Here is a 26,134-nt window from a genome sequence, read left to right as displayed (position 1 = left end):
GTTGGAGACTTGAAAATTTTTCGTTTCGTATCAGCAGCGTATTATAAAGGAGTTTTGTACCACCAAATTGCATAATACAAACTTTTGAGTGACATTTCATAAAATTCATTCCTGGCAATACTTTCAAACCAATCAAAAATATTCACTCAAAATGAACCATCCAAAAGAAAAAAATACCATCGCTGTTCGTCGTCCAAGTCCAAAGTATAGCAAGAAAAAAACGATTTGTTGTATTTTGTTTTGACGTCGAAAAAGTTGGAAAGTTGGCTCGAATGCAACAAAAGATTTTACAATTGTTAGATTTTCGATATTTTTTACCTGAAATTCCATAAAAATAATGGATTATGTTTATGTTGGCGGCGATCCAATAGTACAGACCGATGATATTCTATCCATATCAAGTGAGTTTATTATAAAAAGCGGCTTCTTTTGGGAAGAAGATTTTGTCCGTCAGAAAAAACTTCTTTTTCTCATCGTCATGATCCACCATTGATCCCCAAACAAAGAAGAGTCAACACAAATAATGTATATATACATTACATACATATATAAATAAAAATGTTTTTCTTTTTTTTTTTTGTGTAGATGTTTATGATGACCCAAATGGCTCGGGACACTATTCTCCTAGCTTTGGTGGTTTTAATGTTGTTTCCTCGGACATTGATTACGTGGAACTAGTTCCAATACTATCTGATGGCGGTGAAAACTATGGGGTTTCAGCAATTGCATTTGATGATTATGAGGAATTGATTTGGATGGGAAATCAAGGGGTATGTATATTATAGATATACGCATATTGTACACAAAACCCAACAAAACTAGGTCAAGTATTGTTTTCATTTTGAAACTTTCGTTTTTGTGTTGTGATTCTTCTTCTTCGTCGTGATACTAACTAAAAACTAAACAAAAAGGGACACGTAACATCTTATTATGGAGGTAGCTTACAAAAGTATACATCATTTCAAGTGCATGCCACTGATATTGTTCGACAAATTACAACCAACGATTCGGGTATATTGGCTTTAACACAAACATCGCTGCGTCATCAGATTCGTAGAGGTATTCCAAAATTTACACACAGGTAATGTTAAAGCTAGTAATTTATACAAAAAAAGTGCGTATTCAAGTGATATTTTTTTGCTTATTTTCATTTTTATGTTGGTTATAGATCTAAACATATGACAGAGATGGTGTGTATGCAACAAATGTCTCCACATAGGCTTGTCATGGCCGGTCTACAAGATGAGATGATTGATCTTGATTTGATAACACTGAAGGAAACTAAATTGGTGAGTATGTAGAATTATATAGCTAGTAAGAGACTCAAACGATTAATTTTTCAAGCAGACTTAACTAACGAATAGTCAGATTATGACACATTAACGAAACCACAACAGAGCCATCATTTAATAAACAAATTAAACTATATAATAAGTCTTTCGTCTCGTAACATTTTAAGCTTCTCACTTACTTATAACTCATAAAATTCTGATCTCGAAAGCATTGTCCAAAAAGAAACCACGTAGAATTTAATGCTTCTGAAACACAATGCTGCTTACTATAGTTAAAACGAAATCTTACTTCTTTGCCACTATCCAAGAGTAGTAATTGCATCGACGAAACTGAACAGCTTTCGGTTCTAGATATGTCCATATTCGATGTCCCCAAAAACTTTGCGAAATCCTTAGTTTTCCTCAGAAGATGTAGTAAATTTCTCATCCCTTCTGATCAAACTACAATTAATAGAACATAAACTCGTCCAAAGCTCGTGTAAGAAGCCCATATATGGGCAGGTGCTCATAAGACCCACTTGACGTATTTGGAGAGAATCCAAAATAGAGCTTTTAAAAAATGTTCAAATGAAATAGCTAGCTGCATTCCTTCGTTGAAACAATTTAACTTCAGTATCAGTTTTTACTTAAGTATCTCTTTCCGTCTTTCTAATCACCAAAGAAGTATTAAATATTAACCTGTCTCAAAAAAATGTCATACAAGTAAGTAAGTCAAAAAGTACTCGGAATAACAGGCAAGAGGGAGAAAATTTAAGCCTTGTCTTGCAAAACCAAAAACAAAACAAACTAAATTGGTATGTATGTAGAATTAAAGCTAGTAAAAGACTCAAGCGATTAATTTGTCAATTAACAACCAATTTTAGAATTTACAATTGGCCAACAAATACAGACTCAGTATATCACAGTAGTGAAACTCTGCAACAGAGTCTGCATTTATAAAACAATTGTAGGATTTTTAGCTTCTCTTTTGCTTATAGCTCATAAAATTCTGATCTCAAATGCATTGTCTAATTGGGGAATATACATACTATCGTTTATAGTATCGCTAAAAACGAAATACCCATTTACCACTATACATTATAGTTGGACACTTTAGTTCATTTGAGTGATCCATCAATTTAGTTCAAATCACGCTACTGAACTAGTTCTGAATTAATTTTAATCACTCCGTTTTTATTAGAATTAAAAAACAAAATTACATTGTTCAAACTGTATCCAAATTTATGTAAAATTGAAGCATTTAACTTAAAAACAATAGATTAACATTTTATTTGTTATATAAATTCTTAATTTCTTTCATATAGTTTTCGAGCTTTCATTCAATCGGAAACATAAGATGATGCCACTTTAAATCCCACCACTAAAACAATACGATGTCCGCTTAAAAAAAAGTGGATTCCACATAAACTCTGTTAGTTAATTCATTTAACTGTGAGTTTTCATCTTAAAAAACGACCTTTTTTTATTAAAATGTTTCCACATAAATATAAGATGATCTACCGCTTAAATTAACTACTGGATTTCTTTTAAATTTGAGCACTCAAGAAATTAAGGTAATTTATCGGCTTAATTTAAGACGGCAGTCATCTTGACTATTAAAGTGGTTTTTGGTATTGTGAAATATGTAGAATTAAGGTAAAAATTAAAGTCAGCTTTAAATTTGATTATTGGTAGGGCCCATTATGTACATATATGTATGAACATATATGTATATGAATTTTTTATACTCTCACGCAACAAAAATTTACTAGCGCCATCCTTCGGCCTGTAAAGGTAAACATTTTTAGCAGATTTTTGTTGAAATCTGCACACGAAAACGGGGAAGAAGAAGGAATCGATAAAGAAAGAAAGAAGGTGTGGTCTTGTAATTTTTTGGTTGGGAAAATGGAATATACAATGGTAAAACTTAAACTTTATTAAAAATTAATTTTAAAACCAATTTAATCAAATCAAAAAAATTAATCGAATCTATTTTTTTGTAGCAACATGTTGGAACTGCTGGCTGTACTGTGCTTCGCAAAAGCTCTCGCTATCTCTTCGCTGGTGATCCATTTGGCACGGTAACCCTTCGTGACACAAACTCCTTGAATGTTGAGCATACTATAAAAACTCATGCTGGAAGTCTATCGGATTTCGATGTGCAGGGCAACTATTTGATTTCGTGTGGATTTAGTGGTCGACAAGGAACATTAGCTGCTGATCGTTTTCTTATGGTTTTCGATCTAAGAATGCTGCGTTTAGTTTCACCAATTCAAGTTCTTATTGAACCGCAATTGTTGAAATTTCTACCATCGCAGAGTTCTCGTTTAGCTGTGGTGTCATCATATGGACAAGTTCAGTTAGTAGATACTGTTGAATTAAGTGAACCTAGAGTTTGTATGTACCAAGTAAATACATCTGGAAGCCAATGTCTTTCTTTCGATATAAGTTCATCATCACAAGCAATGTCATTTGGTGATCAATCTGGTCACATAAGTATACTTGCTTCGGTCAATAGCCCGCAGCCACAGTTTAATGCATTTTCACGAGATACAGAGTTTGCCGATGCAGTTCCTCAACTGCCTATGGTTCCAATTACGGATACCAATTTCCCTCTATCGTCAATTGTTTTACCCCATTTGGTAACCGGAACAAGATGGTTTAGTGATTGGCCAGAGGAATTGCTTCGTTATCAATACAGGCGACCAAAGCCAATAGATCACGACATTCTGGCAACAATGAAAATGCAAGGACCCATTGGATATTCACCAAATCCTCGTCTAGTTAGACGGAATCAAATACCATATGTGATGGAGACTAATGGTGTTGGCTCCACAAATGGAAATGGACTTCAAAATTCGAACAAAACAACCGAAAATGGAGTAAAAATCATACCTAGAAGATACCGAAAAGTCGATATGAAGTACACAAAGCTGGGAACGCAAGATTTTGAATTCGAACAGTACAATCAAACGTGCTTTGCTGGTCTGGAAGCAACACTGCCCAATTCGTATTGCAACTCAATGTTGCAGATTTTGTATTTCATTCAGCCGTTGAGGAAGCGATTGTTATCTCATTCGTGTGTCAAAGAGTTTTGCTTGTCATGCGAATTGGGTTTTTTGTTTCATATGCTTGATAAATCAACAGGTGAGTAAGATAAAGGATTGATTGGTTTGAAAAAAAAAAAAATAAATTCCTTGTTTTCTTTTCTCTTTTAAGCTGCATCACCATGTCAAGCTAGTAATTTTCTTCGTTCATTTCGTACTGTTCCTGAGGCTTCGGCACTGGGTTTGATACTTTCTGATAGATCCTCGAATGTCAATCTTGTTAGTTTAATCCAGGTTGGCAAATGAGATGACTTTTTACTTGTTTCTACTTTTATGTTGTTCATATTTTTATAGAATTGGAATCGATTCATATTGCATCAAATGCATTCGGAAATTCTTGATTCGCATAAAAACAGTCATATAAACAGCTTACTCTATCCAGCCACATATGGTTCGTTCATTTGACTTTTAGCTATATTTTTTTGTTTTGTTGGTTTTAATTATTATACTTTAACTTTATTTGCAGAAGATTATAAAGCTTTGAGCGATAATAGTTCAAGAACAACAAGACCACAATCTACCCAGGAAATGGACAATCAATCTGGAGAGGTCAATCAGTTGGCAGGTAAAATTTGAAGTACATTTTAATTAAAGCAAATTGTACCAATATAATATTGGTTCGATTTATCAACTTCTTTCGACACTGTTCAGAAATTTCAATGTGTATTATTCAGGGGTAGAGCCTGCGCTGATAACTTAAGTGGCTGGTAAACCTTTTCACCAAGGAATAATAGTGAACAACATGAGAAATTGCAAACTCTGACAACATTTTGAAAACTTAAAAGGCATAGTCCTCTAATTGGTGTTGATGTATTTTGTAGCGCTTAATCTTGTTAAAGAATGGTCTTCCCAGTAATTTTATATTTGTTATTTCCTGAACAGTGCATCAGCAAAGAAATAAGAGATGTAGGCAACCATCTATTTTTCCTGCTAGCTTCCACAACTAGGGTAGAAAGTGCTGTAGAGGATTCTCAACTTCCTCGCATTTTCTGTTTTTTTTTTTTTTTTCTAATATTCAGTGAAAGCTTAAACTTTCATGGCTTGTAGGTCATTTTTCGCTATGTATAGGTCTGGATTTACCGTATGTAGGGGATATAATCTACTTAGTCGAAAATATGTTGCCCTTCAAAACTTCGAAAGGATTTTTTCTTCTATGAAAATCCTACTCATTTAAATGAGCTGCGTTGGTCAGTTGCGTTTAAGTGGCACGAGGCAGCTTTGAGTTTTGGAAGCATTAAATTTCACGCGGTTAATAACGCCTCATTGAACAATCCTGTCAAGATTGGAATTTATTGAGTTGGTTATGGTTTATCGCTGTAACCGAGGAGGACAAGCAAAACAATAAACAATACTAAAGGTTATTCCTTTAGCCATAAGCATTTATTTTTGGCAAGAGATCTTTCTTCCAAACTCTATCAAATCTCTTAGAAATATCGAACGTAACACTTTCACTTTCATCGAAACGGTGCAAAGATTGGTTCCACTTTTCGAAGAGGTAAACCATCAGATCCCCACTGTTCTGTTCTGGACTGTTCTACCTACTACGAAAACCGTACTAACGGTCGTTTAAACTTTTTCGTTCTTCAAGGTACATATTTCATAACATGACCATTTACCAAAGTTACCATGACCGTGGAAAGTATGGAGGTTAGTAAAATTGGTCGATAGTTGATGCGGGATTACTAGTCACTATTTTAAAGATAGGCTGAACAAAAACATTTTTTTCATCTACTCGAAAATATGACAGAAGTGTTTAATGGTTTAACTAATGTTGAAGAACACCTCTTCAAAACTTCACGACATAACCATCGGATTTGTATATTTTGAGATCTTTTAGTACTTTTTAAACACAGCGAGTACGAAAGAAAATTTTTGTTCTGTGACCGCTAGACAAACTTTAAAATACAAAATTTCGTACTGAAATTTTGGATCACAACATTAAAAAAAGTTCCTTTGTTGATGGTATTCAAGGCGGTTAACCTCACACTGATTACGTCCTACTTTGATGCCTCTTTATACTCTGAGTTGAATGACGACTTTTCTTCTCAGGGTTTTTTTCTGAATCGTTCTCCTGATCGCTCTAAACGAAACCTACTCGAAATCCACATAAAAGAGATCGCGATTTGGGATAGCGGCATTTTTTTTTTAATTTTATTAAGGTAAAACTGACGACGGCACTCATAATGCGTATAACACTCATAATTTGATCTCCAACAAGATTTAAAAACATTCCTAAAAATTCATTCATATAAAAATTGTTATTGTATCAAAGTTTCTTGTTACGGCGTCATTTCCCAGTCTCCTAGATAGGAAATTAGCATTGAAATCCTTACCAAATGATGTTGTAAACATGTATCCATATACTCTTATGGAGTATAGCAGCAAATACTTAATATGGATATCAAATGATAGAATTTTGTCTATTTGATTAAATATGCAATGTTAAAATTACATGGCTTTATTACAGATGAATCAAAAGAAGACGAACGTGAACGAAGGAAAATAAATGAAGAAACAGATATCAGTAAACTTTTTGGTACTCGTCAAAAATGCACAAATCGCTGTCTTAAATGCAATGAAGAGGTCAATTCTAAAATAATCAAAATTTATCTCTTACCTATTTTTATAAAAATGTATTTTAATTTTTTATTTAGAAATTCAAATCAAATATCCTCTTGACATGCAATATATCATATCCCGTAAGCAATAAGGATTTGGAACATTTTAATTTTGGAACAATTCTAAAAGGTTCGCTTGGCACAGAAAAAAATATACATGCCTTTTGTGAGAATTGTAAAAAGTTTTCACCAACTTTTCAATCAGTTAAGGTAAGAAGAAAAAAAAAATGTCAATATACATAAGTCGAGTTAAATACTCAAGCTCATTCAAAAAACTCATAACTTTAGGTAACTGGTCTTCCACAAATTCTTTCAATAAATTGCGGTCTTAGCAATGAAAAGGATTTGTCATTTCTTAAACGACAACTTAATCGCAATTTTGTAACTACACCTTCTGAGAGTCCGGCAATTTTGAATACCACCAAACCATGTCGCTATGGAATGAATTGTTCGCGTGGTGATTGTCATTTTGTACATCCAGATAGGTAAGTTTATCTTAAAAATATTTTAAAATAAAAAATAATTATCTCTTTTCTCTTAAAATCAAGAAAATCACCATCGAATGCAACAAGCAACAGTTCACCGAATTCACGACAAAATTCATGGTTCCCAATGAACTTTTCAATGGCAGTCGATGCCAATGGCGAATTAAGTGTTCAAACTGAAAACAGCAATACAAAATTTGAAGAGGTTTAAAAAAAAATAATATAATACTCTTTTGTAATCATAAATAATAAAAAATAACTCTTTCAGGGATATAGTGAAGATGCACAATCACCTGTTAAAAGGACATCCACACCAATAGATACTTCCACAAAAACTGGTAAGACAAACAGCAATATAAGTTTTGATTCAATGAAACCTATTTTTTTAATTTGTTAATAGTTAACGATACCTATAAGGAATACTCGCTTAAAGCAGTTGTTTGTCAAATAGACGATGGAACACAAAAGAATTTAGTGTCTTTGATAAATGTTGGTGCACGTTATCATGATTTAAAAACACAAAATGGATCTGATGATCAGATCCAATGGTATATTTTCAATGATTTTAGGTAAGTCATTAAAATTACACTTGGCAACAAGGGTTTTCTTTAATTAAGTTTGATGAAGGTTTTTGGGGTGCTAAACTCGAATCCGAAGTCAAAAATTTTCTATCAACTCGCGTTTTCGAGATATTCCCGTCGAATTTTTGCTACTTTTTAAGCATTTCCCTACTTTACATTGGTTTTGTTTCAAGAAAAAAAAAATATTTTCTATAGGTTTTGGGGTTGTGCTGAACTCGAACCCAAAAACAGAATTTTTCTATCAGCTCTCGTTTTTGATTTTTACCGTTATAAAATCCCAATAATTGGTATTTTGCTGCTTTTTAAGCTACAGTGGTTTTTAACATACAGAGGCTTTGTGCTAAACTCGAATCTGAAGTCAAAATTTTCTATCAACTCCCTTTTTTGTGATATTATCGTTGTTAGATTTTTTTCTAATTAAGAGTTAAGAAATTTCATAAAACAAATAAGGTGCAATTTTGTTTGCCAGTGTAATTAGTTGAAAAAATTCATCCTTCTATGTAACTTTTCTTTGTTAAATAGCATTTGCCCTGTTTCAACCCAAGAATCAGTTTGGTTTACATTGGATTGGAAAGTGCCTTGTGTGCTCTTTTATAGCAGTGTCAATTTAGACGATGATATTGAGAGTCCCACTGAGGAAACCGAAACTGAAATTCAATTTTGCAATCCTTTTATTCAGGTAACTTTTTTTTTTTTATTTAAACAAAATACAAATTTTAATAATGCCAAATGTTTTTGATTTAATGTAGGATATGCTCAGCCCAATTCATCCATCTGTTAAGAGTGAAACTCTTTTTAAACCCTTGCAACCGAATGAAATGCCTCAAGCAGGAGATCTAGTAGCAATGGATGCTGAATTTGTTACACTTAATCCAGAAGAAAACGAAATTCGACCGGATGGAAAAACAGCAACCATTAAACCAGTACACATGAGTGTGGCGAGAATTTCTTGTATCAGAGGGTAAGCTTTATACAGCATAAATATTTGCAAAATTTTAATTGAATTTATCATTTTTAGGCAAGGCCCTGATGAAGGAGTTCCTTTCATGGATGATTACATATCAACACAAGAAAAAGTTGTCGATTATTTAACACAATTTTCTGGAATTAAACCTGGCGACTTGGATGCAAATTTTAGCAACAAACGTCTAACAGCTTTAAAGAACTCATATCAAAAGCTCAAATATTTAGTTGATATTGGAGTTATATTTGTCGGTCATGGCCTAAAGAATGATTTCAGGTAAAGAATTATTTAAGCAAATTGCAATGATTTAGATTTGAAATTAAAATGGTTTTATATTTTCAGAGTGATCAATATGATAGTGCCATCTGATCAAATCATCGACACTGTTCATTTGTTCTATTTGCCACACCATCGAATGGTGTCGTTAAGATTCTTGGCATGGCACTTTTTAGGTTTGTTAAAACGATTACCTTCTAAATTATATACAATTTATATTTTTTTTTATTTTGTAGGAACAAAAATTCAATCAGAAACACACGACTCCGTCGAAGATGCTCGCACAACTTTGCAACTCTACAAACATTATCTAAAATTACAGGCAGAAAAGAAATTCACAGCAGCCCTTAAAAACTTATATGATCGTGGCAAACAATTATCTTGGAAAGTGCCGGAAGATTAAAATGCGCTAGAGCCATTCAATCCCAACGTTTAAGATTTTTTTTATTTCTTCCAAGTACATATAAGAAACGAGTACAAAGAACAAAAAGCTGATTTTTTCGTTCGTTATTCCACAATTTTTGAACGATGATTTTATACAAAACAAAAAAAAAAAACAGAATGTGTCATTGGAAAAGATAAAATAAGATGTAACAAACCATTAAAATTATCCTTTTTTTTGTTCGAACGACACGATTTATTTGTTAAAAAAAACGTATATTTATTTTCATACAGACTTTCCAATGGATGCAAAACAAAAATAAATATTTACAAAGTAATTAAAAATGTTTTTATTGTTTTGAATACGATTGTTGCAAAAGTTTGTTTTTCAGTTGGCTCCTTCCTCTCATACCAAAATAGTCCTGAAATAAACAAAAACCAATACCAAATATTTAATATAAATTTAAATAGTTTACTTGTGCACATAATAATAATAATAATGTCTAGTTAAATTCCATAAGTATTAACAGAACACCATCTTAAAAAAATGAGCTGTTATGTCATACCTTTTTTTGTTCCCGGTTCAGAGTAAATAATTAATTCTTTCCTTTTATCTTATCCCATCCCAAAAGAATGCTATTATTATTTTGTTTATTTGTATTGGTTTTATTTTGTGTTAAGTTTGTATTTATTTTTTTTTTCGTGTTTGGAATATTTAAAAAAAATAAGCAGAATGGACGAGGCTGAAGATATCTTTAAGAAATTTTGATTCTTATTCAAAAGGATGTTGTTTATCTGCTTATTTATTAAACCTATGACGTAGAGAAGATGCAAATTTTGATCAATTATGGTGGCAAGTGTTTATTCAATTTAGGTTAGGGTGTGTTAGCACCTGGGCCAAGTTGTTATTCACATTATTTGCACGTTTGCCCGAATGCACTGTGGCGTATACGTATCTACTTTTTTTTATTGTATTTTTTTTACCGGATATGCAAGATTAGGAGATGAGAAGGATGATCAAGGTTAATGCATTCTGGTTAAATGACACACTATTTTCAATGCTAAATGGAATGAGCCCCAAAATGACCACTCTAAAAAAAGTTTAAAATCCTTTTTATGAAAACAAACACTATTGCTCTGGGGCGTGAAAAAGAAAAATGTTCGTCTTTTCCCTAGGTTCTTAGCTATCGGTCCATCTTCTTCAGTTGTAGATTAGACGATATTTAATAAAGTTCTTGGTGCCAAAAACACACACTTTTGTAATTTTTGTTTAAGTCTTCATCTGGAGACCAAGATGAGCAATATTTATTCAATATTTGCTTGAATCCTTTTTATAAATAAGAATATTTACAAGGATTCTGTTCAGTGGGGTGCGTTCACTTATTTACTGTGACTTAAGGCCCAACATTAATAGGCATAAGCGCACATGGGCTTATGTGAAAATCGAACGAACTGCTTCGTCATGTTTCTGGAAACATGAGGATAATGATCACATGGGCACAAAAATTGAAGCGTTATTTTCTAGATTTTAAAATGCTTTTTTCCAAACGTTTGCATTTTTTTCAACTCCTCCTTTCTTACATTAAGTCAGAAGTTATTTGCAGAATGAATCCATCAATAAAAGAGACCCAAAAATACCTTGCAAGGTATACCTAAAGATGTGCGATAAAAATAATATCAAACAAGTTTTAACTTCTATCTCTTTATTACATCAAAGACTCATTGTTTCATCAAATATTTTTACAAGGCTGTTTTTTTTTTTTTTTGTCTTACTTTTTTAATTACAATTACATAATTTAGTTATGTCTAAGAAAAAAAAAATGATCATGCATCATTTTAAGTTTTATTTTTTTTTTTTTTTCGTTTTTGTTAAATTTTATTATCCATATCTCATTTGGGTTTATTTTTAGATATTGTCATAATCTTCGTCCAATTCTAAATATGAGTTTTTATTAGTTGTGACTGCTGATGATGCAACTGGGGACGCTGTTGGTAATGAAACCGGGCTTAAAACACTGGGATGAAGCGATGACGTTGTGAACGTTCCACTTGTTACAATATTTGATAGGTCTATATTTATGACTGGACTTTCTGGTGTTGTTGTAATGGTCGGTGTTTGAATCTTGACTACTGCCTTATCAATAAAACTCTTATTAGGTTGTTCCACCACTATCGGTGAGGACGATGACGACGATAGTGACTCTGAATAGTTGACGTCTGAAATGTTGGTATGTAAAGCTAAATTACTATAATCTATTTTAATAACTGGCTTGTTGCAGAAGTCAATGCTGACAATTGGTGCAGGTATGACCGTTTTTGGTGTCTGCGGTTTATTTAAATTTGTATGAGACTCTGCTGCTGTTGCTACTGGTGTTGTTGTTGTTTTGTCTGTGCAATGATTTCCTGGTACAGATTTAGCTTGATGTCTTAGACGGCGGAGATCTGTTGGTAGTGTTTGTTGATTTGGTTGTTCGTGATGTTGTTGATTTTTCTGTTGGGCTCTTGCGGATGTTATTGTTGTTGAAGGGTGTTGAGTTCTTGCTATTCCAGCTGGAGCTGAATCTGTTCGAAGGAGTTTTGGTGGTGTGCTTGCATGTTGTGTTGTGTCTTGTTGTATTTGACTAATACTACGTCCAATAACATCCCACTGGCGTTTTAACTTATCCCGGTTCTCTTCAGAAACTCCAAGATTAAGAGCATTATTTAATGTAGGTTGTTGATGTGATTTAAATGTATTGGATATGACAGTTGTGCCACAACTTCTGGTAACACCATTATTTCGTACTAAAGATAAAGCTCCTCCTCCTCCATTTGTTGGATTTAATTTTTGAAATGATGTCTCAGTATTGCTATTGTTGTTGTTGTTTATGTTGCTTGTGGATGGCATACTTAAATCATAGGGCATATCTGATGGATCAATTGTTGTTGCTTCTGGTGAACTGTCGTTGCTAACTGCTTCTTCGGCTACACTTATGTCTGGGATATTTTTAACAAGTTCACGCAGAAAATCAAAACGGTTCTCGGCCATGATGCATTGTTTCATATGGGAGGGTGATAGAGTTTTGGCATTGCGTGAATTGGTGATTTTCAATGTCTTTGTTAGCAATGATTCTACAAAGAGCTCCAATGTTCTAGGTATATTTTCAAATTAAAAATTAATAGTTAAGGAAAATATTTGCTAAAACAATCAACTTATTCAAATAATTCAATGTTATTTGGGTGGTTTTGTAAGTTAAATAATGATTATGATACCAGAACAACTTCCGGCACTAAAAATAAATATTTCTTCCTTGTAAAATACAAATAACAACTCAACCTATTTGTAAATTAATTACTTTAAGCTATTGAAAAAAATAGTTTTGAACTTACTTCATTTAAAATTGTCATTTACAGACTCGATACAAAAGTAAAGTTTATTGAATATTGTTATCAATTGATTGAGGGGGCTATTTGCACCATAGTTTGATCTACTAAAAATAAGGCACAATGGTTGGCGTAACCTTATACTTGTGCGACTGTAACTGAAATTTAACCGACTTAGAACCGATGGGGATGATATTGACCCATTAATAATTCCAACAATAAAACAAAACTGCAAATACTTTCTATGGTCAGTATCTTAGGGAAAATTTAACCTTACTTCATGTTTTTAGGTCTTTCCTAGTGTTAGAAAGTGCGTTCCCATCACAATAGTAAAATGGATTGAGAAAATGCTCAGCACAATAACGCAACTACATGTGAAACAACACTGAAAAGCATTACAACAAGAGGCTCTACACAGAGAGGGCTACTATCACCTTAGTTGTTGAGTAGTAGTAGATGAGGATAATGAGGGTGCCAAATTACAGGCAAAATTACTATTTGGGAATCACAACCAAAAAAGCTCCATTGCTAAATTTTTCCTCTTTTTGACGTTTGTTCCTAGAAAATGTAAAAGTGGAACGTGATTGGGAACAACAGTGTGTAGCCACCGCATGTGGTTTTTCAATCGATTGAAAAATCACTGTGTAGCCGGCACTTAGACAACAATATCTCTTAGAATACCTACTCCAAATAATAAAATACCTCAAAGGCATAAACTTGGAGACAGTGCTGTAAAGGATAACTTGCAGCTTATTTAATTGTGGGCACAATAGACATCATAGGTTGCAGTGTAACTTCCCCACATTCATTCATTCAACGTGGTTATATCGGATCATGGAAAGCAGTGCCCATGTTCTGTAACTTTTATCACTGGTAATATTTATGACTTCAAAATCCATTAAATCTCATCAAAATAAAAAAAAAATTGTTTCAGATCAAAATTTCTTAATTCATTCATAAATTCGGAATTTGAAAGAAATTTTGCTTTATTTATGGAATAAAAAGAATTTTAGAGACGTTTAAAAACGTTTATCGCCAGTGATAAAGTTACAGAACAGGGACCAGATGAGATACCAATATGATGAGGTACAACGTGGCTGAGGATTATAAGAATGGAATTCTTATATGGAAGGAAATTCCAATTGACAATTTATTCCTAAAATGATTTTATAGCAAGATTCTTTCAAATTATGTTGCAAATCAAGAGGTGAGTACCTAGCATATGGTTTAAGCAGGAGTTAGGAAAAGGTGAATAAGAGTCTTTAGTACAAATTACGCTGTCTGTTGTACAGCTTATTCGCTTTTAGAAAGATATGTTTCTTTGATTTTTTTTTTTATCAAAATCTTTTTCAGAGAAGCTAACCCAACTGCGTCACGTTTTGAAACCCATGGCCCTACTCTGTATTTAGTTCCGAAAGTCAATTCTATTCGAAAGTGCTTTCCGTTCTGTTTTTTAATTGGTACTCTCTAAAACTTTCGAAATGAAAAAAAAAATAGTACTTAACCCCCGGATTATAATGGTGTAGCTGTGGCTGTAGATTGTAGCGCAAGTTGAAGAATTCTCAACTTTTACCACAGCTGCAGCGTACTTTTGTAGGATTTTCTCTCAAACAAAATTTTCACAGTTCTACGAGCTACAGCCACAGCTACACCATTGTATTCAGCCATTAATACTATTTCAACTTACGGATTATTTTTTGGAATTCCGAATTATTTCTTGTGTGATTTGTCAAATCAAGTGACCAAAACAAATACAAAACGAGTTGGGTAAGAAATTATTATTTAATAATAATAGAATTAGTTTAATATAAAACGAACACAAATAGATTTGGTTGCAATAAGATGCAGAAACAAATGAATAACGGATTGAACGGAACAATTATTAAGTACCTAGTAGATTTCAATCCGCTTTAGAAATAGAGAATACCAAATATTTTAGAAATGTTTTACTTTCGGAACTTGATACAGAGTATGGCCCTTTCACTTATGCATTTCAAAACTCATCGATTTTCCTATCCGAGTCAGTTTTTTGCAAAAGAAAAGAACAAATGAGTGATGACTCGGCTAATCATTTGAAATACAAAAGTGTAGCGAATTTATCACTGGTATGAATTTGAATGTTTCATTTCAACCTGTTAGTGCCACATAGGTAAATTATATTTAGAATCAATTTCATTCAATGAACTTCTTTAAATCTATTTATTTCATAGAATTCTTATATTTATCTATTTTATTCTGACCCCACTGAACTCAATTTAAAATTAAAAAAAAGTCGACTTCCTGAGTCCCTCTCATTAATAGAGATAACATAATTTAGATTATTCCCAATCTTACCGAAAAAGTGCACACACTCGAAATCGAATTGGATTCAAATTGGTTGATTTTTGTCGAGTAATTAGATTTGAAAATAGAAAAAGAACTAAAACTACACTAAAATTAAACATCTGTTAGATGTTAGAACAATCAAACCACCCTCAGGTTTATCAAGTTACAAGGTAAAATAAAAATGAATCGAGAACCAAAACAACCTTTGTCGTTGTCGACTGATTCTTGATTCTAATAAAAATAAAAAAAAGAGCTTTAAAAAAGGATATAGATAATAACTGGAACTGCTTGCGCTACTTTTCCTATTTCCTCGTCGCTTTGCATTATTTTCTTTATTCGTCCCTGTAAGAGAAAAAAAGAAAAACAAAAATAAAATAATATAAAAAAAAAAAAAAATGCATAAAACACTCCTCCATAAAAAGATAAAACATTCCAAATCCCAAAAGAAACCACAAAAATAAAGCCAAAATGTTTGTTTTGAATTATTATTATTCATTTATGTAAAAACAAAAAAACAATAATAATTTATTTACAATAAATTATAAATTCAATGTTTTGATCACAAAAAACAAAAAAAAAAAAACAGAGGAAAATCTGAGAAAGAATTGATTACACACATTTCCCCAAACGCCGCCTTTCGTTGTTTCGTTTGGTTGCGCTGGGGGAAGATTCGGATTCAGAAATTGGATTTTGAGAAATGGCATCACTTTGGAGGAGGTTTTTTTTCAAAGTATCTCATCAAAAATCGATGGTAAAATTGTTATTGAAACTTACCGCCGGAAATCGGGCATTGTATTTTTTCTTTTTCGATGGCATTTTTTAATTGTTTAACACTGGTTTTTTATGTAATTTATTGATAATTAAATGCCTTTAAAGTGAAAAATAAAATAGTTTTTTGGCAAAAAAAAATGACATGGCATGTCTCTATTTTGTATGTTGTTTGACTTTTCTTTCTCTATTTGTGGTAGTGATGAATTTTGAAAAAAAAAAAAAAATAAAAAAATTGTTTGTAGAGATCGTAAATAGTTCATCGGAGTGTGTGGATGATGAATGGAAGAAGAATGATAGAGGATGTTTACACTATCAAATATGTTGGACAAATATAGTTTGAGTGAGAGTTTATTTTCAATGAAGGTTTTAGGCCACAGTACACATAAAAAGGTAAACTTCCAAACTGACATTGGTCGCCAAATTGTCAAAACATGACAATTTGACGACCAATGTCAGATAACGTTATTCTTTTTTTTTATTTACCGACGAAAAACGCACAAAAACCAAAAAACCACACACACCACTAATTTTTTAACACACCATTTTCCACGAAGAAAATTTGTTATTTTTAAATTTATAATTTTTTCGAATGACATTTTATAAATTAAAACAAAAACAAATTTCCTGTTTACTGCGATTGTGCCGGGCTACACGGTGATTTTTCAATCGCCTAACCAGTTAGGTTGTAGGCAAGAGGGGTGAGGATTTTCCTCATTTTGACATATTTGTTCCTAGAAAATGTGAATCGGAACGTAATTGGGCACAGCACTGTGTAGCCAGGCCCATTGAAATTTAAAAATTAAAGGCCGACCTGACAGATTGGTGCCCATTTTTGACATACAAATTTTGACAACGTTCGGAATATTACCTTATTATGTGTATTGTGGGTTTTTTCTCGTGTGAGAAAAAAAGTACAGTTTTTTTCAATGACGTTTTATTTATTTTTGATGTCATCGTCTGGGAACATTCACCGAATGTCAGTTTTGGGTTGGTGAAGATGTAAACAAACGTTTTTTGTACTCAAAAATAGCTTTTTTTGTTGTTTACCTCTTACCAGTGCAGATTGACCAAGAGAAATAAGTGGAAAAGCCCCACTGTTTATGATAAAAATTCTACATTTGAACGTCTCGTCTACGTTCCAGTGAGAATTTTTTTTCGTCGATAGACCTTGGCTTGATGGGAGAGCCTTTAAAGTCTGTCCCCCATCAAAGACCACCGACGACAAAAAGCGACACTGACATAGTTTTTGCATGAAAAAATTTAAAATCTGAACGTCAGTAATGAATACAAAATTAACGCAGCTTATATGGAATAAATTCGACTTCTGAACGTTGACGTTCCGGCTTAGAATTTTTTTCATACAATTACCCGTACCACTACCCCATACTTTTAAAGGCTTGGCCACACCGGAGGGTATGCGGTAGCGGTACGGGTAGAGGTAACGATACTTGTATGAAAAAAATTCCAAACTGACATATCAACGTTCAGATGTGGAATTTTTTTCATACAAATATCGTTACCGCTACCCGTACCTCTACCGCATACTCCGAAGGGTATGCGGTATAGCGGTAACGATATTTGTACTAAAAAAATTCCACACCTGAACTTTGATGTGTCAGTTTGGAATTTTTTTTCATACAAGTACCCTCACCGCTACCCGTACCGCTACCGCATACCCTCCAGTGTGGCCAAGCCTTTAAAGTGAGATCATTTCTTAAATGTTGTTCATCATACATGCTTGACAAGCACATTGGAATGTTTCCATTTCCAACGATTTGCTTGATTTTTGTTTTTTTTTCCAAACATCTCTGTTGGCAGTGCCGAACAAAGATCGTAATCTCGTAAATCGCCAACATTTCTATGATATAATAAATAAGAAAACGTATTCTACGTCACTTTGACATTTATCTCATGTTTTTTAGGTTATGTATCTAGAATTTTTTTTATGTATGAAGAAAAGGAATGAAAGGGTTAGGAAATTTCGGTAAAATCGCTGTTGGTTGGTAAGTTTTTTTAAATTTATAATTTTCTTAAATAAAAAAATTAAAAAATTAATTAATTTTTCTCAACAGGGGTATAATAACATTTGCTGGTGTATATGGATTTATTCTATCAAAGAATTCCATTGATAAGCAACGCGTTGAGAGCATGCAAGTTAGAGATCGAATGAGAAAAGCAAATGTTGGTGAATACGATAGAAGCGAAAGAAGATTTCAATAAAATTACACAGGAATACTAAAACCTTGCTTATCTTCAATTTAAATAAATCAATTGGAATATATTTTTAACCTAAAACACATTCATAAATTAAATATCCACCAAAAATGGCAATGCAACAAATTAGTCAAGCCGATCAGGCTAAAATCCAAATGATGCAAGACATGGAAATCGAAATGATGTCCGATTTATATAATAGGATGACAAATGCTTGCCACAAAAAGTGTATAGCACCGAAATATGGCGAGGCGGAATTAGGTGAGTTTATTTTTTTGAGAAAAATCTATTCATTCAAATCGTAGGTCATAGTAATTCTTCATGTTAATGTGCTCAAGGTCAATATTACTTTTCTTGTCAGGATACCTATGAAATGTTACGTAATAAGGATATTTCATTTAATTGCGTATACATGTACCTCTAAAACAGAAAAATGTAAAAAAAAGGGAAAACAAGGTCTGAGACATAAATTGTACAATATGAAAAAAAAACTAACTCAATTGAAGAGTAGTTATAGTATCTGAATTACACAATATTAGAAAACAATACAAAATAAACAAACAAATAAACACTAGTCACTTTTTGTCCAGCGATAGTTTAGTCAAAAAATTTTCCATATGAAGACGTGCGACAGTACACGCACTGCAAAGATTGGGCGCTAAATAAGTTTGACGTTCTCTCAAACCAAATATTAAGTCGGCTCAGTGATATAGTACTCATAGTCAGGCGGCTTAGCATCTAAATCGTGCACTTTGTGATAAAAGCATGAAATTAATATCATTGGTAGTACTTAATATAAGAGTATAATATTGGGCCACCTTGTATTCCAGGAGGGTAGATACAAGAGCTTTTCGGGGCGACTTTCCATTATGTGCGCATACCTAGAGTTCTGATTTTATTTTTTTACAGGGAGCTTAGGGTCTCAATAGAATACCTTCAAAATATTAAGGTTGAGAAACACCCCTAAGTATAATTAAAAAATAAATATTTAAATTTTTTATACAAAATGTATGCAAATGCCGACCAAGAAGAATTTGAAGTTTGAGGCGTATAAAAGTGAGATGGGTATGGGGGGGGCATACCAATTTTTTGATGGACATATTTTATTATTTTTTTCTATGGTATATGAAACGTCCACACGAAATTTTATCAACTTACCACTTTTTTTCAAGGAGTACTTGGTAATATTCTGACTCTTGCTCTTTGAGTAAAAGACAATCCATAAAGAGTCCAATAACTTTTTACATGATCGAAGCCATTTTGGTACTGATTTCATTCGATCGGGCGTTAGAAAATACCTCGAAATCATGTATCATATTAATAAAAATGTTTCATTGCCTATACTATGATATGCAACAAATCGAGTGCAACACAGAAAAAGTCTTGCATCTACCTTTCCGAATGGAATACAAGATGGTCCAATATCTCAAAATAACTCTTACATTGAGTACTACCAACGATGTTAATTTCATGCTTTTATCACTAAGTGCACGATTGAACTCTTTTTTAATGCTAAGCCGCCTCACTATCAAGCAAATAAACACTCCAAAATTTCCACAAACCCAAACATTTAAACATCGAAGAAAAAATGTTCTCATGAATTTTTGCTGAATACGAAAAAACGTATGTTAATTGTTTTCTGATTCACAATATTGCGAGACGAAAGCGTTGTGAAAGTGAAATTGATATCAGTTTTCGATTTTTCACCGAATAATTTCCTTGTTTTCATATACATTCTTCTATTTCCTGTCAAAAATAAAAAAATGGCTTACGATTTAAATGACCAAGGAAAAATCTCGTCTCGTCGTTTAGCAATATTGTTAATCAGGCATGTATGGGATGTCGGATCAGACTGATGTCATGGTTTGGGCCTTTTAAGCTGCGTGCATGTTTTTGTGAAAAACAAGGGGCCCGTTATAGCGATCAGGAAAATGAATCAGGAAAAAATTTCAAATAGATATTTTGTGATGTTTTCATTCGATTTAAAAAACAAATGCTATACCAATTGATTAAAAATGACTCAAAATTTTTTTTCGAAATGTGCGGATTGATTGGACTTAATCTTAAGAAAAAATCATTGATCATTGGAATAGAAGAGAAAGTCAAATTTTAAAAGTAACCTTTGATATCATTGGACTTTGCGATTAAATATAAAAGACACAACTTGCTCGCACATACTTCAACGGGTTTAAGGATGAACTGTAAAATTTGAACCTTTTTAGCGATGTTAGGGTCCACTTAGGTATTTTGAATTCAATTTTGTCAAGTTCTTAGTACTAGTAGTAGTGTATTATTTAATTCAAATGCAGAAAAGGAGAGAATTTTCTTGGCCTTAAAAAGCATCCTTATGCAAATAATTGAAAATTTTACAGTGTATACGTATTTTGCTCTTAAATGTCCATTTATATTTTCTAAGAATGTTATTAAAATTAGTATATTTCGTAGAAGATCAGCCCAATATATTACAGCCATTTCATTGGTGAGCATCTCATCATGGACAGCATGAGTATAATTGGAACAAATGAATTTTGAGTTCATGTTAGTTGAATGTTATTCTTTTGGGAAGGGACACTTTTTGGTGGTTACTCTTTTTTTTACGCTTGATAAAATGTTTATTGTATTGATTTCATAATGTCTTGTCCTATTATTAGATGTGCAGTGCTTAGTTAAGCTGAAACCTTTCGGAGTACATGTTATCTAGTTTAAATAACTCTATATTCTAAACCATCAATGAAAGCCTGTTACATAAATCTCTTTCTTTTCAGGAAAAGGCGAAATGGTTTGCATTGATCGTTGCGTAGCAAAATACCTCGATATTCATGAAAAAATTGGCAAAAAATTAACAGCCATGTCGATGCAAGATGAAGACCTTATGAAAAAGATGTCCTCGTAAATTTTAGTTCCAAAATTGTTAATTCTGATTTTAAAATTAGCTTTTAAGTACCTGGTATAAAAATAACAAGAACAAAATGAAAAGCAAGAGAAGAAAAACTCAACACAAACAACCAACTAAAGAAAAAGAAAAATGCATTCAGTCAGGTCACATTTAATGGATTTAAAAATCTATTTATAATTTTTATTTGTTTGTTTGTGTTCATACTTGCAAAGTAACTACAGTTTTTAGTTGTATTTAATAAAAATATAAAAGTTAATTGACTTGATTTTGTTTTATTTCACTTCACTTTGGCTTCAGTTAAAATTGGTAATATATCGAGATAGTTCTGGTATTAGAACTGAAATATCCTGAAAGAAACAGAAAACCAGGTGAATACAAAGTTTTTGATTATTTTTTAGTTTGTTTTATATACTTCTATATCATTTTCTTCTGTGCTTTCGTCAGTTGTGTCAATATCACTGGTCTCAACACTGTTTTCCCAATCGGATAAATCAGAATCGTTGTGGATATCTTCGTCATCGTTTGAAGTATCATCTCCGTTGTTATTAGAATCATTTCCTACCGATGAACCATCTATAACGATGTGTGGTTGATTCTAAAAGAAAACGGAGCATTTAGTTACCATATTTGTTAATCATCCTTTTATAAATCTTTTCACTTACCATTAGTTCAGTTTTTTCTCTAATCGGATTATCATTCAAATTGATCATCTTAATGAATTTTGTCTTTTCTAAAACTTCCCCATCAACTGCTTCAATGCGATTTCCATTAAGAAAAACAAATTGCAATTTTTTCATTTCCATTAAACTTGTTGGAACTTCAGTTAGATGATTATTTTTTAAATTCAAATGAACCATTTTTTCCAAAGCAACAATACTTGATGGTACTGTCTTCAAATGATTATTTTCCAATGTTAACCATTTCAGTCGGTGTAATAAACCAAAACTTGTTGGTAGTACATCAATTTGATTACCACGAGCACCAAATGTTTCTAATCGCAAACAATTTGCAATTTCTTGAGGTATTTTTGTGAGCCCTGTATTATTACACCAAAATATTTCCAATTCAGTTAAACGTCCTATTTCCGGCGGAAGCTCGTCTATTTGATTACAACTTAAATTTAATTCACGTAATGTCGTTAGATTGCATATCACAGTTGGAAATTGTTGTAAATGATTGTAGTCCAGAGTTAGAATTTGTAAACGATGAAAACTATTGAGGTAGTCTGGAAGCTTAAAAAAAAAACACAAATTATTAGAATTTCGTGAAATGTTATATGTACTTTATAATCGATTTTCTAATAAATAAAATTGATAAAATAACTCCTTTTGTCTACAATAAGAGGAGCCACAATATCCTTAATTGCTCTAGAAAAGTTAAAGGATAGCTCTGATCTTCAGAGCTAATTTAAGGAAAATAAATTATTCCCAAATTAATAAGTGGTAGGAACCGTTAAATCCAAACAAAAACCCGAAAACCTCTGAGAAGAGTCTCAAGAGAAAGCTAGATTTGTACTTTTTGTACCTAAATATTTTCAAACCAAAATTAGTTGCGAGACCAGGGTCCAAAAATATTTGTTCCGGCATTTTAGTAAAAAAAAAAACATATTTGGGTTAAAATAACTCTGCAACGAGAAGTCAAAGAATTTTTTTGTTTTCATTTATTAATAGGGTTTAAAGAGACCTTTATTTTGATGTCTCACTCGATGGATTTGGAAGAAATTTTTGAAAATAATTTTTTTTCGGGCAAGGGGTAAACCTTTATTTTTTCCCAAAAATCTTAAAAAATTAGATTTGTAATTTTTTTGCCTAAATGGAAGCGCGTGTTCATTACAAGTTCTTATCTTCAAACCAAAACCTGTTTCGAGACCTAGGTCCAAAGATATCTGCTTCCGCATTTCAAAGATATCTGCTTCCGCATTAAAAAAAAAACATATATTTGGATTCAAATAACTCTGCAACGAGAAGTCAAAGAATTTTTTGGTTTTCATTTATTAATAGGGTTTAAAGAGACCTTTATTTTGATGTCTCACTCGATGGATTTGGAAGAAATTTTTGAAAATAATTTTTTTTCGGGCAAGGGGTTAACCTTGATTTTTTCCCAAAAATCTTAAAAAATTAGATTTGTAATTTTTGTACCTAAATGGATGCGCGTGTTCATAACAAGCTCATATCTTTAAACCAAAACCTGTTTCGAGACATAGGTCCAAAGATATCTGCTTCCGCATTTTAGAAAAAAAAAATAATATTCTGATTCAAATAACTCTGCAACCAAAACTCAAAGAATTGTTTGGTTTTCATTTTTTTAATAGGGTTTAAAGAGACCTTTCTTTTGATGTCTCACTCGATGGATTTGGAAGAAATTTTTGAAAATAATTTTTTTTTTCAGGCAAAAATCTTAAAAAAATAGATTTGTAATTTTTGTACCTATAAATGGGTGCGCGTGTTTATTACAAGCTCATATATTCAAACCTGTTTCGAGACCTAGGTCCAAAGATATCTGCTTCCGCATTTCACAGATATATGCTACGGCATTTTAGAAAAAAAAAACATATATTTAAATTCAAATAGCTCTGCAACGAGAACTCAAAAAAACAGATATTTGTTTCCGCATTTTAGAAAAAAAAATTTTGGATTCAAATAATCTGCAACGAGAATTCGAAGAATTTTTTGGTTTTCTCAAAAAAACTTTTGAGTTACATTTATTAATAGAGTTTAAAAAGAATTTTCTTTTGATGTCCAACTCTGTGGATTTGGAATACATTTTTGAAAATGCGATTTATTTTGGCAAGGGGTTAACCTTGAATTGTTTTCGAAAATCTTAAAAAAAATAGATTTGTAATTTTTGTGCCTAAATGGATGCGTTAAAAAGCGTTAAAAAAAACACACTGACAAAAATTAACTGATAAAAATTTGTCTTGAAAAAAACTTGCATTCAAGAGGCCTACAAATTCCAAGCAACATCGAGGATCAATAAAATATAATAAAGGCGTTAATAGTTTTTTGATCTTTAACTAGTTCTATTTTCGTATTGGCTGTAGGTACTATCTACATGAAAAAATAAAAATATTAAAACTCTTTACAAAATTCTTTACAATTTGAACTGAACTAAACAATTATTAACCTTTCATTATTTTGGTTTGGATGTGAAATAATCGAAGAACAATAATATACACAAACAACAATTATTTATGTTTACTAAAATAACCTCTACTTCGTCAAACGTTTAATAACATTTGTCCATTATAAATATCGCTTACATCATCTTAAGCACTTTATCTGTACTATTTCTATACAAATATGTATTTCAATACATTTGTATCTCTAACAATCATTTTAAGAGATAAAAACTTACCTGTGTTAAATGATTGTGATTAAGAAATAACTTCATAACAGTCTCACATTTTTCAACCAAATCCGGTATATCGGTCATCTGGAAGCGCGACAAATTCAACGTGTATGCCTTATTTTCCAAGGCATCTTCTACAATAGCCAGGATATGATGGTTTCGAAAGAATTCAAAAACGCAATTCATTTTTTTGGTTGTTTTGTTTTTTGTAAATTACCGAATTCGTATACAAATTTTAATCTTTTAGATTTGTTTGAATTATATGTGCATTTTTGTACATTCATCACAATCCCAATAGCAAAATTTCTTTTAAAGCTGGTTATGGATTAATTTAAAATGCATTTTCGAGTAATTTTTTTTAATTTAATTTTTTATATCACAATTAATTTTGTTTGTTTAATTTTAATTATAATTTTGCAATCATATCGTGAGAAAAATAACAAAAACACAATTTGACTGCAAAAAAAAATTGGCAATTGGTTGCTCACGTGTAGTCGGCACAGCAAAGTGTTTCGTTTTCTAATCTACCAGATACGTGTGTGAGATTTATGTTGAGAGCCAAAGACACAAATAGCATTAACCATTGATACTTTTTTAGGTTCGGACTTTAATCCAATTGGAATAGAAATAATTTTCTTGTTGTTGATTTTTTTAAGTTTTAACTTTGTACATTGGCCTAAAAAGTTAAAGAGTATACAATTGAAATTTTAAATCTTAAAACTTAACTTAATTTATTTTAAAGCTAATTGTAACCCATATCCAAAGATTTAGTTTTTAAACAAATATACTTCCATTTTTTTCTTGAGGTTTTATAAAGCTTTTTTTCTCAACCCATATAGTCAGAAAAATGATTTACTATGGCCCGAACCCTAAATTGTCTCGATTCTCAGAGTGCAGAAAGAATGTGTGGAACTTTCACCTGCGCGGCTAGAAAAAAAAATACATACATAACAAAACTGATAAACAGGGTGTAGACTTTGTTTGTTTTTGTCTCCAAACGAATATTGTTCTAAAAATAATAACAAAAAATATACACAGAATTTGCGACCAATTTATAATGACAAATAATGTTATATATTATATCACATTCTTTATTGGGTTCATTGTTTAATAATAATAAAGGTTATTAGTTAAAAATAAGGATATATAAATGTTCATTAAAAGCAATGTAAGTTAAACATTTCAAAGAGTTAACTAAATATAAAAAAAAAAAAAACAGGGGCTACGGGGTGTATACGTGTTTTTTTTAATGGATGAAACATTACTTTAAAATAATTTCTAATTTTATAGTAGTCAATTTAATAGGAAAACACATTAAATTATTTATGTTTGGTTGAAGATTTAATATGAAAAGAACAAGAACTACTATATCAGTAGGGCGTCTTCTTCATCTTCATGTGTCTTCCTTTTACCTTGGCAGTTTCGTCAAGCGAAATACTCTAATTGGAAGCATTTAGATTTAATTTTTTTTTAAACTGGTTCTTATTTAATTTGATAGGCGGGTTAAGGAATTTTTTAACCAACCTATTCAAGG

The 26,134-nt window shown here is 31.9% G+C and overlaps 4 protein-coding genes across 4 annotated transcripts; 2 read left to right on the top strand and 2 right to left on the bottom strand.

Annotated features, from left to right (window-relative positions):
* The first annotated feature begins 200 nt into the window (after positions 1 to 200).
* LOC129918402 (PAN2-PAN3 deadenylation complex catalytic subunit PAN2) lies at positions 201 to 9,864 on the top strand. The gene is made up of 19 exons (XM_055998908.1): positions 201 to 401; positions 586 to 770; positions 912 to 1,081; positions 1,169 to 1,289; positions 3,275 to 4,418; positions 4,491 to 4,612; positions 4,673 to 4,769; positions 4,845 to 4,943; positions 6,846 to 6,961; positions 7,033 to 7,206; positions 7,285 to 7,481; positions 7,545 to 7,686; positions 7,750 to 7,819; positions 7,882 to 8,050; positions 8,585 to 8,741; positions 8,812 to 9,023; positions 9,081 to 9,302; positions 9,369 to 9,478; positions 9,539 to 9,864. Exons 1-19 carry the CDS (start codon positions 338 to 340, stop codon positions 9,703 to 9,705), a joined length of 3,738 nt encoding a protein of 1,245 aa, XP_055854883.1. The 5' UTR covers positions 201 to 337; the 3' UTR covers positions 9,706 to 9,864.
* A 1,522-nt stretch (positions 9,865 to 11,386) lies between these two features.
* Positions 11,387 to 16,330, bottom strand: LOC129919051 (mucin-2). Its single transcript, XM_055999859.1, has 3 exons — positions 16,146 to 16,330; positions 15,641 to 15,713; positions 11,387 to 12,818 (listed from the first exon to the last, which is right to left on the bottom strand). Exons 1-3 carry the CDS (start codon positions 16,185 to 16,187, stop codon positions 11,590 to 11,592), a joined length of 1,344 nt encoding a protein of 447 aa, XP_055855834.1. The 5' UTR covers positions 16,188 to 16,330; the 3' UTR covers positions 11,387 to 11,589.
* Positions 16,331 to 18,213: 1,883 nt separating this feature from the next.
* Positions 18,214 to 21,512, top strand: LOC129918879 (mitochondrial import inner membrane translocase subunit Tim10). The gene is made up of 2 exons (XM_055999625.1): positions 18,214 to 18,617; positions 21,122 to 21,512. Exons 1-2 carry the CDS (start codon positions 18,467 to 18,469, stop codon positions 21,247 to 21,249), a joined length of 279 nt encoding a protein of 92 aa, XP_055855600.1. The 5' UTR covers positions 18,214 to 18,466; the 3' UTR covers positions 21,250 to 21,512.
* Positions 21,367 to 25,123, bottom strand: LOC129918878 (uncharacterized). Its single transcript, XM_055999624.1, has 4 exons — positions 24,607 to 25,123; positions 21,915 to 22,484; positions 21,665 to 21,847; positions 21,367 to 21,599 (listed from the first exon to the last, which is right to left on the bottom strand). The coding sequence occupies exons 1-4, from the start codon at positions 24,784 to 24,786 to the stop codon at positions 21,546 to 21,548; spliced, it is 987 nt and encodes a 328-aa protein (XP_055855599.1). The 5' UTR covers positions 24,787 to 25,123; the 3' UTR covers positions 21,367 to 21,545.
* Positions 25,124 to 26,134: the final 1,011 nt, after the last annotated feature.

Source organism: Episyrphus balteatus, chromosome 4 (assembly GCF_945859705.1).
Source record: "Episyrphus balteatus chromosome 4, idEpiBalt1.1, whole genome shotgun sequence".
NCBI lineage: Eukaryota > Metazoa > Arthropoda > Insecta > Diptera > Syrphidae > Episyrphus > Episyrphus balteatus.
The sequence above is the reverse complement of the archived record's forward strand: the minus strand, read 5'-3'. Positions and strand labels throughout refer to the sequence as shown.